General features: G+C 47.6%; 1 protein-coding gene across 1 annotated transcript in view; it reads left to right on the top strand.

The window, feature by feature from the left end:
- The window catches only part of LOC137438236 (ATP-binding cassette sub-family C member 2), a 114,927-nt gene that overhangs the window by 83,511 nt on the left and 14,759 nt on the right, over positions 1-16,657 (top strand). The window contains exons 24-26 of the mRNA XM_068133322.2: positions 4,166-4,320; positions 5,128-5,283; positions 5,428-5,627. Coding sequence (XP_067989423.2) covers positions 4,166-4,320; positions 5,128-5,283; positions 5,428-5,627 — 511 coding nt within the window. The remainder of the gene's footprint in view (positions 1-4,165; positions 4,321-5,127; positions 5,284-5,427; positions 5,628-16,657) is intronic.

Genomic DNA, 16,657 nt, shown 5'->3' with positions numbered 1-16,657 from the left:
CGCTCCGCGCTGCAGGAGGCCACCCGGAGGTTCGCCCCGGTGCCGACGGCGCACCACGGGCACCCACCCACGCACGTCGCCCCGGAGCTTCGCACCGCGGAGTATGTCTTTGTCCGGCACGACGCCCACCGGACACCACTGCGGCCCCCCGTACGACGGGCCTTTCCGCGTGCTGGAGACCGGGGTGAAATACTTCACCTTGGACATCGGCGGTACTCCCGACCGCGTCTCGGTGGATCGACTCAAGCCGGCCCACCTCGACGTGGACCACCCACCGCCGGTGGCTCGGCCCCCGCGTCGGGGCCGCCCCCCGGCGGGCGGACCCCCAGCACCGCCGGCACACCGCCCCCCGGTCCGGCACCCATCCCGGGTACAGCCGGGGGGCATCCCAGCTGGCATCCCTGCACCCCGGACGCCGCCGGTCGCCAGTGGGCGCTTCGGCCGGGTCATCCGTTTGCCCCGCAAACTGGCCTTCCAGATGCGCGGGAATTCTGGGGGGGTGCGTGTGGCGGACACGAAAGCCCACTGGCGTGGTGACATCATTCCGCGCACCAAGTGGGCGGCGGCCACGCCCGAGGGGTAGGCGTGGCCTCAGGATATACACCGGGCGCAGCCCGGAGCGCGCCAGTGCTACAGTGACCTCTTGTCAATAAAGACACTTTTTTTTTAACCGCGTTGTCCGCTTCCTCCTTGGTAGCAAGTCGCGCGCGTAGCACCGCGCTTCAATATCTTTATTATTTCAATGAAAATTACATTATGGATGCAAACTAAATATACAATAAAAAGGAAGTATATGTAAGTTGAGAGAAGACTTGTGTTTGAGCCTTAAGGAACACCAAGAGATAAAACATAAGTTTGTAATGAATGCTTAAAATCAGGCTGAAAATGAACAAGAATGGCACTCGGTAGAATGCATACCTTTGCCAGGATGAACAGTTTAACTTCAACCCCTCACTCTCAGTACCCATTTTTCTGTCGAACCCAACTGCTCCTGGACTCTGTGTGAATGTATTTTTGCATTTTTGTCCCCCGTCGCACCGCGGAGCGAAAGGGGGACTATGGTTTTCCCCTCAGTCCGTGCGTGCGAACGTGCGTGCGTGCGTGCATAAGCGAAGGACCGAATTCTAATTTGGTGTGTGGGTGCAACCCACGTCAAAATCCAAGATGGCTGCCGCCATGTATGTCTGACGCCATGTATGTCTGAACCTTGTGAGAGGAATATCTTGAAAAATAAGCGAAGTACCAACTTCTAATCTGGTGTGTGGGTGTATCTAGGCATAAGGAAGAACGCTATTGAAAATTGGGTCGCCACGTCAAAATCCAAGATGGCCGCCACCATATATATGTCTGAACCTTGTGAGCGAAATATCTTGAAAAATACACGAACTACTAACTTCGATCTGGTGTGTGGGTGTATCTAGGCATAAGGAAGAACGCTATTGAAAATTGGGTCACCACGTCAAAATCCAAGATGGCCGCCTTGCGTCTTCCACTTTGTCAACTCAAATCACTTAAACGACAGGGGACCTAGGCGTAACGCTTGTTGCACCTGAGAAGGTGGGGTTGTTTCTTCCAACCCTTGACTCTGACTCGACTACTGGACTGGATGCTATCAGCTCACGTGTCCTAAAAACCTGCTCTTCCTCTCTGCCCTTTTCACCCTGTCATTTGTGTTCGGTCATCTTCACCTGCTTGGAAATCTTCCAACATCACTGCACTACATAAACTAGGATGGCACTCGGAATAGCGCATACATCCGTCTGGCTGAACTGTTTGTTTTGTAACCCACTGATAGGCCGGATCTGGATCTGGACATGAACCAAAATCTTATCAGCCTGTCATTGTCACCTACCCAACTCACCTACCTAGTTTTGTCATAATCAATCCACAACTGTTTGAGATATTATGCTATTTTTCGTTTTTAGCCCTCTCTCAATGGTAAAGAAACGCTTTTTAAAATATCATATGTAGATCCGGATTCAGATCTTCACCAACATCGAATCAATTCGTCCTTATCACACACCCAACCTGTGCACCAAGTTTTGTCCGAATCCGACCACAAATTTGAGATATTCTGCTCACAGTCAGACAGACGAGTATTTGTGAAATGAATCTAAAAATATAATAAAAGACAAACGGGTGTAAACATAACCTGCGGTCACCCTCGATGGCAGAGGTCATTATTGTTGGTTCCATTAACATGTCAACTTTTCCATAAACAGGTCTCCAATGCTAAACAGGTCTCCAATGCGAAAATTGCTTTGGCTGCTTTGGCTCCAGTTTTGATGTTGTTGTTGTTGTTGTTGTTGTTGTTGTTGTTGTTGTTGTTGTTGTGCAACAGTATTGTCAATGCAGACTTTAAAAAAAAATGTTGGTGCTGTTGTGCAACAGTATTGACAATGCAGACTTGTTTTTTATCAGGAACAGTTTGAATTCAGTGAGGATTGAAATGTCGGTGATGGTCAGAAAAAGGACATTGTCCGTTGAAGCAATGACTTTTGTGTATAAAGAATAGTTGGGAAGTCTACGGAGAAGTACCACTCTGCAGTAAACTATAAAACACCAAATACAGCTTTATATAGTTTTTTAGGAGTTGCCGAAGGCGAGAAGAACAGGCCATTTCGTTGGGTACAAAGCTTGTTTATTGTACAGAAATCTCCAGCAACTGCTCGCGAACGGAAGTCGTAACGGCTTATATAAAACCAAAAACCCTCTTCGGAGGGCGTGGCTCCAACAGCCGCGCGTGCGTCACGACCACACAACCAAAAGTCCCACAGGGCCGTGCACGTGGATTATTACCAAATAAGGACATACAAATAAGGTAAAGGTAACCGCCACATGCGAATAAGGTAACCGCTACATGCGCCCCCCCCCCCCCCCCCCAGAATACACACTCACGGGCTTGTACGTAGTTCGCAGGCGCTCGGCGGTTGCCGAGAAGGCGCGAGCAGTGCTCGGCCTCGATACATGCGAAAAAACGCCGCCGTGGGGTTGAGTCGACCGAGGGGCTGGTCAAGGCCTCGGGGGAGGCTGCCGAGGTTCCTCGCGGGCCTCCCGAGGTTGCAGTTCGCGGGTGCAGTGCCGAGAAGGCTCGAGCAGCGCTCGGCCTCGGTGCACTCGAAAAGCGGTTGAGCCAATCGAGGGGCTGGTCAAGGCCTCGGGGGAGGCTGCCGAGGTTCCTCGCGGGCCTCCCGAGGATGCAGGGTGGTTCGTAGTTGTGCGAGTGGCGAGCAGCGGTAGCAGTTGTAGTTGCAGCAGTAGGAGCTGCGGGAGTGGCGAGCAGCAGTGCGCGCGAAGGTAACGAGGTTCCAGTGCGCGCGAAGGTGACGAAGTAGCCGTGCCGCCAACGTCAGTGTGCGCGCAAGAGATGAGCAGCAGAGCGCGCGAAGGCGACGAGGCTCCAGTGCGCGAAGGTTACGAGCAGCAGTGCTCGGCCTGTGTGCGCGAAGGTTACGAGCAGCAGTACTCGGCCTGTGTGCGCGGAGGTTACGAGCAGCAGTGCTCGGCCTGTGTGCGCGAAGGTTACGAGCAGCAGTACTCAGCCTGTGTGCGCGGAGGGTACGAGCAGCAGTGCGCGCGAAGGTGACGAAGTAGCCGTGCCGCCAACGCCTCGTAACGGCGTTCCTTCGGAGGGTCCCGGAGCAGGCTCGCCCCTCTAGTCGTAGAGGAGGAACCGAGCGCGGTGCACGAACCACATGGCCGCTCGTCGTTGCTAAAACTCCGGCAGTTCGAGTTTAGGTCTTGTGGAAGGAATTGCGGTCGAAATACTGCCGTGTTCATTTTCAGCCCCCGAATACGTTCGGGGGCGGCCGAGGTCACCAGTTTAGGAGTTGCCGAAGGCGAGAAGAAGAGGCTATTTCGTTGGGTACAAAGCTTGTTTATTGTACAGAAATCTCCAGCAACTGCTCGCGAACGGAAGTCGTAACGGCTTATATAAAACCAAAAACCCTCTTCGGAGGGCGTGGCTCCAACAGCCGCGCGTGCGTCACAACCACACAACCAAAAGTCCCACAGGGCCGTGCACGTGGATTATTACCAAATAAGGACATGCAAATAAGGTAAAGGTAACCGCCACATGCGAATAAGGTAACCGCTACAGTTTCAAAGTTCCCTCAACGATAATCTGAGTCAGACATTTTGTCATTTCTCTTGTGGGGACATGCAGGTCTTTTTGTGGTCCTTTCAACAGTGAGTATAGTAGTTGCCGCAATCCATGCATCTTCCATTCTGCACAGCAGCTTGCTGGAGAATATCCTCCGGCTACCTCAAACCTTCTTTGATACTACACCCATTGGGCGCATCGTCAACCGTTTCTCCAAGGTAGCGTTGAAAGTTCCCTGTATTGAGCGACATGTTTTATTTTTGCTGTAACATGACAATTATTTTCCTACAATGTAACAATCGCTATATTGGTTCACGAGTTATCAAGTGACCACTATATTCGTCGTGCGTGTGTGTGTGTGTGTGTGTGTGTGTGTGTGTGTGTGTGTGTGTGTGTGTGTGTGTGTGTGTGTGTGTGTGTGTGTGTGTGTGTGTGTGTGTGTGTGTGTCCACAGCATAACTACCCGATGATATCATCCGATCTTGATGAAACTTTGGTGGGAGGTTGATATCATGATCTAGTTGTGTCCTGCCTAGAGTGGGCGTATTGCGCCCATTGTGGGCGGAGCCACGCCCGAAAAAGATGTCTTTTTAGGGGGTAATCGAGTTCAAGCTACATCTTCTCCGAGGGGTTTGGTGGAATCTGACAGGGGTTTCGATATTTGGTCAGGCCAATGTCATGTGTCTATCCCCACGGAGCTCGATGTTTCTTTTTTTTTTCTTCATTTTATTTATTTATTTATTTCTTTATTTATTTATTTATTTTCATTTCAATTTTCACCGAATTTTCGGTATTGTGGAGCTAACTAACCTCATAACTGATTATACATTATTTTCTATCTCATTTCAAGGTCAGTAACCTTCGTTTTGACATTTCCAGGCCTGGCCTGTCCGGGCCTGTTTCGGTTATAGTCCGTCCTTTGTCATTGAATACCGCTCGCTCGTGAACCATCGTCGTCTCCTGACTTGTCAAATGTTAAACCCCTTATATGGTTCTGTCTGCTGATAGGTTGACTCTCTGTGCAGGATATGGACACAATTGATCAGGTCATCCCCATCGCCCTGCGCTCCTGGCTCAGCTGTGCATTTGGAGTGCTCTCCACCATCGTAGCTATCACCATTGCCACACCAATATTTCTTGCTGTTGCAGTTCCCATTGCAATCTTCTACATCTTTGTACAGGTCTTTGCAATCTTCTACTTATTTGTACAGGTCTTTGAATGCCATCGATCTATGGCCAGTCTGTTTGGTTATTTTCTATTTTTGTTTTTATTTTCAAGATGGACATAAATATTAACATAACTTGTTATCTCTGACCTTCCTCAGCGCTTTTATGTGGCGACATCACGGCAGTTGCGACGGTTGGACTCGGTAACCCGCTCTCCCATTTACTCCCACTTTGGAGAGACCCTTTCGGGGCTGCCTGTAATCCGGGCGTACGGACATGCAGACAGGTTCTTGGAGCACAACCGCAAGATTGTTGACACCAACCTGCTCAGCGTCTACCTGTGGATTGTTTCCAACAGGTGCGACTGATCATCACGAACGATATATCTGATATTTATATTGCTTGGTGCAACTGCATCCTGCAGTGTCTGGATGCAAAGCAACGCTATCCATTAAAGCATGATGGACCAATGAAACAATTGCATGTTCACGGCACAGCCAACTCGAAATACTATAGAACCACCTTTAGTGGCCATTTTTCCCCACAGAGCAGGGGTTGGCCTTTTTTGGGCACGGTGGTCCCCTTTTTTGAAGCAATGTTTTATGGCCGGATGCACTTCCTGCCACCAACCTGTTGGTCGCCTCTTGGGACACGCACGGAATTACCAGTGAATTGGAACTCGATTTGCCGACCTCGGAAGGATGACAGGCTGAGTCAACCCCCTGGTGTTAATTCAGCGATCGACCGTGATCCAAACCCAGGATTCTAAGATCCCAAGCCGGCACCCTAACTGCTAAGCCAACACCAACTCGAAATACTATCCGGGGCTTAAATGAAGTCAATGTTTTTGACGGGGGGTTTTTTTTTTTTAACACAAACCTAGAGACCAGCTCGCAGTTGCTCAAAGCTCGGATAGGTGTTATCCTGTGGATGAATTACTTATTTACTGGCAGATAAAATTTATCCATGAGATAATTTTCATTGCTCAAAGCCTAGAAAACTTTATCTGCTGGATAATTGGTGAATTTCCGTAAACTTTATCTGAGTCTCTGGTCCAAGAACACCTTACCTGTGGTTACTTAGGTATATGTAAGTTTGTTAAATTCAAAAATGCATGCAAGGCATTGTTGCAATCGCCAACTATGCCTTCCTTCCTCTCTTCATCATTTGTTGCGGTTTTAGAAAATGTACTCCTGATGACCATTACATACTGTCGCGTCCTTAGCCGATGAACACCAGCCTTGGACGAAAAGCCAGAACGGTCATTAATTTTGTGGTGCGTAGCCGAAATTGGCGGTTGCTCCGTCGCACGTGGGTTGAAGGAAACAAGCACTTACCTGAACAGAATCACACAGGTTTAATCCGAAACCCACAATGAACAGGCACAACACGACACGGCACGACAAATAAAATGCAAACAATAATGATTTAATGAAAATATAAATCAAGGAAATGAAAGTGTCGGAATAAAAACTGAAGTAAAGACTAAAATTCTACTTTGAGTCATCTCCACTCTGTCACAAATACGACACACAGGGGAAAGATAAAGAAATAAAATGTTTTCCTTTTAATCGGCTGGCACTCTGCTTTGGTCCAAAATGGCTTTTAGGAGCTTGGTTGTTGTTGCAGCCGGTGTAGCCACTTGTGCAGGAAGCGCTCCAGAAATGGCGCCGGCACTGCGCGTCAAATGCCCAGGCGTGAAGCAAGTGATCAAGACAGCCCTCTTTCGCTCTCCACTCTGTCCGAAGCACCAAGAGACTCACAAACCGCCGCCAAGACCTCCTCCTCATGATCGAAATTGCCAAAGTTCCACCAGCTCCAAACAAAGCTCCCCTCACCAGCCCTCACAACAATGGCTGAACCTTATCCTCCAGCACAAAAACCCAAGAGAGAAGGACTTCTTCCAACGGTCCTTCTCCCTATAATTTTCTCGCTCTGACGTCGCACTGGCCAATTGTCGAGCCCCATTGAATCACCCCATATTCTTGCTCGACCAATGACGAACTTCGGGGCGTGGCCTGCCGGCTTTGCTTGGCATGAGCATCATTAAGGCGTGGCTTACTTGCCAATCGGCAATGTTCGGGTATTGTCGGCATACGTGGAGGTCCAATGGAAGCCCTGCATGGCCGGCTTTGTTATAGTTGTAAAAACGAAGGGAAAAATCACTGAGGGCAATCACATACTGTGGGAAAACTAATCTTAATCCCTATCTAGTTAAGATTCAAGATTCAATTCAAGAGTCTTTATTATTACATGTCCCATACAAATATAAGGCAATAAAATTCTTAAATATTGGCTCCTCGACTTTGCAGTAACAATAAATAAAATAACAATATAAAATAAGAAATAGCAACAATAATAACAATATATAATAAGAATAAAAAGTAAGTAGCAGCTCTAATAATAATAATAAGTAGCAGTTTTTCATTAATAAAGTGATAACAGCAGCAATAACATAAGAATAATAATAGTAAGTAGAGAATAATAATGGTAAGTAGCAGCAATAATAATAATAAGTAGCAGCAATAATAAAGTGATGAACAGTGATAAAGTGATAACAGCGGCAGTAATAGAAATATAAGTAGTGTGTAGCAGTCAAACAGGCAACAGGTCACCGGCAATCAGTATTCATTGTTCATGAGCCTGGTTGCCTGATGAAAAAAAACTGTCTCTTCGCCTGTTAGTTTGGGCCTTGAGGCTGCGATACCGCTTGCCAGACGGCATCAGCTGAAACAGTCCGTGGTTGGGGTCTTTAATAATCTTTACGGGCTTTTCTGACACACTGTCTGTTGTATATATCCTCGATGGAGCTAAGCACACATCCACTGATGCGCTGGGCTGACCGTACGATCCACCTCAGCGCTTTGCGGTTGAGGGCAGTGCAGTTCCCATACCAGGCAGTGATGCACCCAGTCAGGATGCTCTCTATTGTGCCTCTGTAGAAGGCCCGTAGAATATTCGGCCCCTTGCCGAACTTCTTTAGCCGTCTGAGGTGGAAGAGGCTTTGCTAAGCCTTTTTCACCACTAGAATCGTGTGCTCGTTCCAAGTGAGGTCCTCTGTGATGTGGACGCCGAGGAACTTGAAGCTGCTGGCTCTCTCAACAGCAGACCCGTTGATGGCGATGGGGTCCAGCCTCTCTCCTCTCTTCCTGAAGTCCACGATCAGCTCCTTTGTTTTCTCGACGTTGAGAGAGAAGTTGTTTTCCTGGCACCACTGTGTCAGGTTGTTGACCTCTCTCCTGTAGGCCGTCTCGTCCCTGTCGATGATCAGGCCTATCACTGTTGTGTCGTCGGCGAAGTTATTCACTGAGTTGGAGCTGTGCGTGGCCACGCAGTCGTGGGTGCACAGGGAGTAGAGGAGGGCAAGACATCTTCATCCCTCGTGTGAAGATGCATAAATAATCTTGAACTCCTGTTGCCCTACTTATATACATCAACATGTCTCATACGTGTCCATGAGCCATGCTATTACTATACAGTCCTATCTTTACTGTGGTATTCCATCATCTACCCCCACAAACGTAACAATACTCTCGTCGTCTGACACAACATATCCCGTTTGGTAAAGTTTGCCTTCCTGTTTCTAGGTAGACTGTCTTCTGCCACCATGATTGTTTTGCCAGCAGTCGGCAACAATGCTTTGTGGGAAACCATGTACGTATCAAAAGTTTATCCAGCCTTTATCCTGCAGATAGCTATCCTACCATGATCCACCCTTTGAACAACCATCGTTTATCCTTCGGTTTGTTAACCCTTGGATAAGAATTTTATCCACAGGGATAGCTCTTATCCAGTGATTACATAATCCGAGTTTTGATCAACTGGGGCCAGGAGGCAATTCCCTGATGATCTAGAACTGAGAAAGTGTGATCACCATGCAGTGCATAGGAAAAGGAGGCAATTCCAAGCATCTATATAATAATACCGTAAGGACTCGACTTTGTTATCCCTTTTACGCCGCACCCAGTGACCCGATGCCCACGGCACTCATGGATTTACGATCTACGAACCGCGCTCTTTGTTTATCACGTACAGCCATACTCGAAAAATCTGAATTAGCCGACGTTGGGGCCCAAAAGCATCTGATTAACTGCCGATACGACGCCATCTTACGACGCCATCGTATTGGCGTCTGCTGGGCGAAGGCGAAGCGAGCCATCCGCTGATTGGACAGTCGAGTGGTGTGAACATGGGTGGTGTGAACCAAATGGTCTTTTTATTCCCTTGAACATTTTAAATTAGGATATATAAGGAAACGTCTTTATCATCATTTTAATAAAGTTAAATGGAGTGACGTTGCGATACTCGGGGTGCGTTGCATAAATCCTCGTAACTCAGAGAGGTGTAGCAGGTGGCAAGACATAAGGAAGCTTAAAGATAACGAGCTGAAAACAGACGAACGATATGTCAATCTCTTTGTACACAGAACGGAAATAAAAGTATGAGAGCGGGAAGGCATGGCCTGAGCACTTCGAGCAGAGAGGACTGATTGGACTTAAGCTCCAATTTTTTCTCTAAGTTAACGGAAGAAGAAGATCCCATGAGCGCTCCCCTATGCCATCCATAATGGTACACTCTATCCATACACCACATCCTCCCTTCCATGGATGTTCCATGGGTTTCGGCTAGTCTATATAATAATAGCGTCAGGACTCGACTTTGTTATCCCTTTTACGCCGCACCCAGTGACCCGATGCCCACGGCACTAATGGATTTACGATCTACGAACCGCGCTCTTTGTTTATCACGTACAGCCATACTCGAAAAATCTGAATTAGCCGACGCTGGGGCCCAAAAGCATCCGATTAACTGCCGATACGACGCCATCTTACGACGCCATCGTATTGGCGTCTGCTGGGCGAAGGCGAAGCGAGCCATCCGCTGATTGGACAGTCGAGTGGTGTGAACATGGGTGGTGTGAACCAAATGGTCTTTTTATTCCCTTGAACATTTTAAATTAGGATATATAAGGAAACGTCTTTATCGTCATTTTAATAAAGTTAAATGGAGTGACGTTGCGAGACTCGGGGTGCGTTGCATAAATCCTCGTCACTCAGAGGGGTGTAGCAGGTGGCGAGACATAAGGAAGCTTAAAGATAATGAGCTGAAACAGATGAACGATATGTCAATCCCTTTCTACACCGAACGGCAATAAAAGTATGAGAGCGGGAAGGCATGGCCTGAGCACTTCGAGCAGAGAGGACTGATTGGACTTAACTTAAAGAGAAAAAATTGGAGCTTAAAGGAAGAAGAAGATCCCATGAGCGCTCCCCTATGCCATCAATAATGGTACACTCTATCCATACACCACATCCTCCCTTCCGTGGATGTTCCACGGGTTTCGGCTCGTCTATATAATAATAGTGTAAGGACTCGACTTTGTTATCCCTTTTACGCTGCACCCAGTGACCCGATGGCCACGGCACTAATGGATTTACGATCTACGAACCGCACTCTTTGTTTATCACGTTCAGCCATACTCGAAAAATCTGAATTAGCCGACGTTGGGGCCCAAAAGCATCCGATTAACTGCCGATACGACGCCATCTTACGACGCCATCATATTGGCGTCTGCTGGGCGAAGGCGAAGCAAGCCGTCCGCTGATTGTACAATCCAGAGCATGCATTTGTGCCGGTGTCGGCGATCGTTGTTCATATACGCACTCTTCATTCTCATCTTTCTTCCTAACTCTTACTCGGACAAGCAAATCCCCTATGCCATCCATAATGGTACACTCTATCCATACACCACATCCTCCCTTCCGTGGATGTTCCACGGGTTTCGGCTAGTCTATATAATAATAGCGTAAGGACTTGACTTTGTTATCCCTTTTATGCCGCACCCAGTGACCCGATGCCCACGGCAGGAATGGATTTACGATCTAAGAACCGCGCTCTTTGTTTATCACATACAGCCATACTCGAAAAATCTGAATTAGCCGACGTTGGGACCCAAAAGCATCCGATTAACTGCCGATACGACGCCATCTTATTGGCGTCTGCTGGGTGAAGGCGAAGCAAGCCGTCCGCTGATTGGACAGGCGAAGGCGAAAGCAAGCCGTCCACTGAGTGGACAATCCAGAGCATGCATTTGTGCCAGTGTCGTCGATCGCGGTGTACGCTAACCTCATCAGGTGGGTTTTCCATAATTTCTTCCATATACTGTGATTACAACGAAGTGAAACCGATCAGCAGCCCATCAGTATCATATAAAGCAATAATTACCAAGGCTTCAGCTTCTGAAAGCTTAAAACAAAGTGTACTTCGCCGACGAAACTGACGAAAGGTAGGCATAGGCCTAGGCCCTACCTATCCAGTTGTTGTGTTTCCGTTGTGGCCATGATCTCAACAAATGGCGTAGGCCATGTGGCATAGGGTAGGTCATGATCAGTCCCCCCCCCCCCCCTTTCGTTTCTTTTACATGTACCTGGGGCTACCTGTTTCGATGACATTAAAACTGTTGGTGGCGTCATGGCATCTTCATTCAAGGATGCCTGTTTTATGCGTCACCTTTTGTCAGACGATGATGAATGGGACAGTGCACTAACACAGGCTTCTTCATTCCGAATGCCTTGTGAATTGAGGTCCCTCTTTGCCACAATATGCATCCATTGTCAGCCACAAGATCCAGTGACACTTTGGCTAAAGCACCGAGAATCGCTCATTGAGGACTTTCGTCGTTCCAGTGATTTACAAGTGGCTGAATTGCGTGGTCTGCAACACGTTCAAGCAATATTACTCGATGCTGGTCTTACTTGTGCTGCTTTAGGTTTTCCAAATCTCCCAGACGAAGCTGAATTAGACTACGAATCTGGTTCCTTTCCACACGCTGAAATGGCAAAAGCTCAGATACCCCTTCTGAAAACTGAACAGAAGGTGCTATTCGATGCTGTGTGTGCTGCAGTGGTGGAGGTTCAGAGTAAATCACCGCCACGACCTCGCTGTTATTTTCTCGATGGTCCTGGCGGTAGTGGCAAAACTATGCTTTACAATACGTTGATTTCATTTCTCCGTGGTCAGAATCTCAGAGTTGCTTCAAGTGCATGGACAGGCATTGCCGCCACACTGCTCAACGGTGGTCAGACTGTTCACAATCTGTTCAAGCTTCCAGTCCCTACGATACGTCTACCTGCAATATAGCACCAAACTCTGCCCATGCTGAATTGCTTCGATCAGTCACCATGTTTATTGTTGATGAAACATCAATGGTCCCCTTACATGCTTTCAATGCCATCGATATAGCACTGAGAGATATAACTGCTACAGACGTTCCCTTCGGTGGAAAAAAATTTCTTCTTGGTGGTGACTTCAGACAGGTACTTCCAGTTGTCCTGAGGAAGCCGCGTGCAGTCATTGTCGAAAACTGTCTGAAACGTTCTCATCTTTGGCACTATTGTACTGTTGTAAAACTGTGGAAAAACATGCGAGCCAACGAGGACCAACAAGATTTCGCTAAGTGGCTGATTGAACTTGGCAATGGTCAACTTCACAAGCCTTTGCCCGACACTCACCCGGAATGTATCGCACTTCCCTCCCAATTTAACATTGTAAAGGGAAATATAATTGACTATGTTTTCGATGATGTGTCAGAAGCAAATCTTGCTCAAACGGTTATTCTGAGCCCCACCAATGAACATACTCTGAAGCTAAATGATGAGGTCTTGGACAGAATTCCTGGTCCAAAGACAGTCTACTACAGCACTGATTGCGCCATTTCTGATGACAATGAAGAGGCTCAGAGCTATCCAATTGAGTTTCTCAACAGCATAACACCTTCGGGGATGCCGCCCCACCGTCTAAGCCTCAAACCAGGGACTATTATAATCCTTCTCAGGAATCTCGATATTCGTCAAGGTCTTTGCAATGGCACTAGACTTCGCCTTCACCACCTTCATTCTCACGTACTTAATGCAGAAATACTAACAGGTGCCCACCAGGGACAACGAGCTCTTATACCCCGTATCAGACTCGCCCCATCTGATGCCAGTTTACCCTTCGTTCTACAGCGAACTCAGTTTCCTGTTCGCCTGGCATATTCAATGACCATAAATAAAGCTCAGGGCCAACCCCACCAGGGACAACGAGCTCTTATACCCCGTATCAGACTGGCCCCATCTGATGCCAGTTTACCCTTCGTTCTACAGCGAACTCAGTTTCCTGTTCGCCTGGCATATTCAATGACCATAAATAAAGCCCAGGGCCAAACATTCCGTAAACTGGGTATCTATTTGCCTGCTCCTGTCTTCTCCCACGGCCAGTTATATGTGGCATGTTCAAGAGCACGGTCGTTCAAAGATGTGTATATCAAGGTTGATAATACGAGTACGCAAGGAGTCGTCAGAGGCTTGACTCTTACCCCAAACATTGTTTATCCAGAAGTTTGAAAATAATTTCAACCTCTGATACTGCGTTCATTGTATTATATTCCTACGGCTCTGCCTTGACATTGACGCTTACCAATGCGCCAGTATGGGGCTAATTCCAGTCGATTTACTAAGCCGTTCATTTTTTTAAAGTCTATGGTTCTACTGCTGTTCCTTTCCAGTGACACATACCACTGCGCCAGTGTGGCCAGAGTGGTGCTATGCCGATTCCTATTACGAATGCATTCATTTTTCAAAAGTATATCATAGCGTTGTCATTGAAGTAGATTGCAATAAATACGTTGTTCATATACCCACTCTTCATTCTCATCTTTCTTCCTAATTCTTACTCGGACAAGCAAATCCCCTATGCCATCCATAATGGTACACTCTATCCATACACCACATCCTCCCTTCCGTCGATGTTCCATGGGTTGCGGCTAGTTCCAAGTAATAGAGGAAACAAACAAAAGTTTAATATGTGATTATTATGGGAATATTGTAGGAATAATGGAAAAAAGGAAAAGGTGAGATGTGAAGAAACAAGTATACAAAGCTTATTGTCATGTTGCTATTGTCCACCTTGAATGGTCACTGTACCAATGGAATTGAGCCTGACTATGATGAGTCTTCGTCGGAAGGAGAACGCATGTCGTGGGGTTAATAAGCACCTGGTCGAACTCGGACAGTGTACAAAAGATTTATTAATTATAAAAATAATACATGCATGGGAGATGCTGAAGTGGCATGTAGGACAGTAACACTAGCCACCAGACAAAGCCCCCTCACAGAGAAACAAAACAGTATGTTCCCTGCCAAATCACACAAGATGCCCAACCGCACACGCAATCTTGTTCATGATCTCAACAACTAACACATATTACTCGAAGGTCACCTTGCCCACCCTAGGTTTAGAATGCACATGTTTACCGCAACTTCAATCTTAGAGTAAAAATCTCAAACCATCTCAAAATGTCTTGTCGGGGAGGAGGGGGGGGAGGGAGGAGGGGATGGTCTTGTCCACCAGCTCACAATTCCGCACTCCAACCTCTATCACTCTAACTCGATAACATCAAATACTAACATGACCATGCATGAAAATCCCACAACATGTGAGAATCAAACCGCAGGCCGCCACAATCTCCCCTGCAGGCACACCTGTTTAGACATTATCAGACTGTCCACAAAGTCACATTCATAATATTTTCACACCTTATGCACACCACGTGAACTGAATCACTTTACGCAAATATCAATACCACTCCAACCTCTCCCCCTTGGCATGATTTCCGCTCTCACATCTCACATCCGACTGAACCAGCCAACAGGAGACAGAGTGTTATGGAACAGGTTTTGGGTCTCTCTTGAACAGCTGGTGGTCCTTTGAGGGACTCGTCTTGATCATAAATCACTCAGCAAGTCGCTCTAGCCCACGAGAGTACTCAAGCTCAATTTCTCCTTCCTAAAAAATCGTGCCACAGAACTCGTGGTTTTGCAGCTTTGTCCTTCTCCGTGTCCCTGCTCCCGCCTTTCTGTACGCGTCCTCTTTGAAATCTGTGTTCCATCAACATAACTCCGTTGCCGGCTGCACGAACACAGCCGGACAGACAGACAGGGGCGAAACCATAACCACAATTAAACCACAATTACCTGCATTACATTTTCTGCAAAGGTGTTACAATTCTGACATTTCCCCTGTCACCTTCTGACATTGGAAGCGATCCAACGCAATGACGTCATCCCCCTTCAAAAACTCAGCGCATGCGCACTCAGCACACATCAATGGTACATGTGACGAATCTCAACCCAGAGCATTCACAGGTCTAGAACCCAAAGTCTGGGTGTGTCACCATTTTAACCTCCTTCACACACCTTATGCACCCCACAATAAACTGTCATCCCAATGTTTCACAGGCAGGGCGACCCAACAATGTGTGATCCATCCCTCGGATAGACGTTAAATAGGCATCCCGTCTGCCAGCACTCGCTCCGCCGGTGTCCCTTACAAAGAGTAGGCGAGCTATCGCCGGCACCCTTGGCACAAATTGTAAATGCTGTCCTAACACGCAGGGGGCACTGCATCAGTGGCACAGCCGCACCCTTTTAAAGTACCTTGGTATGGACGTTCCTGCAGCCCATCTACGTATTATATATGCTCGCCAGTGAACGACGGCTCCGAGGGAGACTGGCCCTTCACGTCTCTCCGATTTGCCACATTCCTATTTTTGTATTCAACACGAAGCCAAAGCTGATCGCACCTTTATTTGACAAGTCCAGCAATCGCTGCGTACAGTGTGCATGAGATCAATTCAAAACATAACTCGATGCCCGGGTTCAGGACAAGTGATCGCTCCGCTTCCGGTCCGAATACACAGCAATTAAATGCGCATTCCTTTCTTTTGTGATTCCCTGCTGGCTCGTGGCTCATTGCCAAGGGAACCAGACTGTCCACTCCGATCGCCTGCTGATCCGTGCGAGGGAGGAAGGTAGGGCCATAAACACCTCCCACCCGATGGCTGCTCGCGACAATAATACTGTATTCAATACAATAATACGACAATGAATGAATGAATGAATGATCGTTTTAAGGCCATTTTCCCCGCTAGAGTGGTGGTTAGCCTTGCGGGCCCCATGACAATCATGGTTCCCTGTTTGAGGCAATGTTTTTATGGCCGGATGCCCTTCCTGACGCCAACCCTTGGTCACGCTCTTACGGTGCGCAGGGATACGGTGTACCTATGCTGAATCCGGGTACACACTGTGATCATTCATCCCAGCAAGCTGGTACTCAATTTGCCGACCTCGGAAGGATGACAGGCTGAGTCAACCGCCTGGCATTAATTCAGCGATCGACCGGGATTCGAACCCAGGATCCTAGGATCCAAAGCCGGCACCCTAACCGCTAAGCCAACACCAGGCTTAATACCACAATACGACAATAATAGACAATAATATCCGATTGCTAATACTGTATTCACGAATCCATACATTAAGCTCACATTCATTAGAGAACGAGCTGGGTTCG

The sequence above is a fragment of the Myxine glutinosa genome, chromosome 12 (genome assembly GCF_964187855.1).
Source record: "Myxine glutinosa chromosome 12, kmMyxGlut1.1, whole genome shotgun sequence".
NCBI lineage: Eukaryota > Metazoa > Chordata > Myxini > Myxiniformes > Myxinidae > Myxine > Myxine glutinosa.
This window is presented reverse-complemented; position numbering and strand designations above follow the sequence as displayed.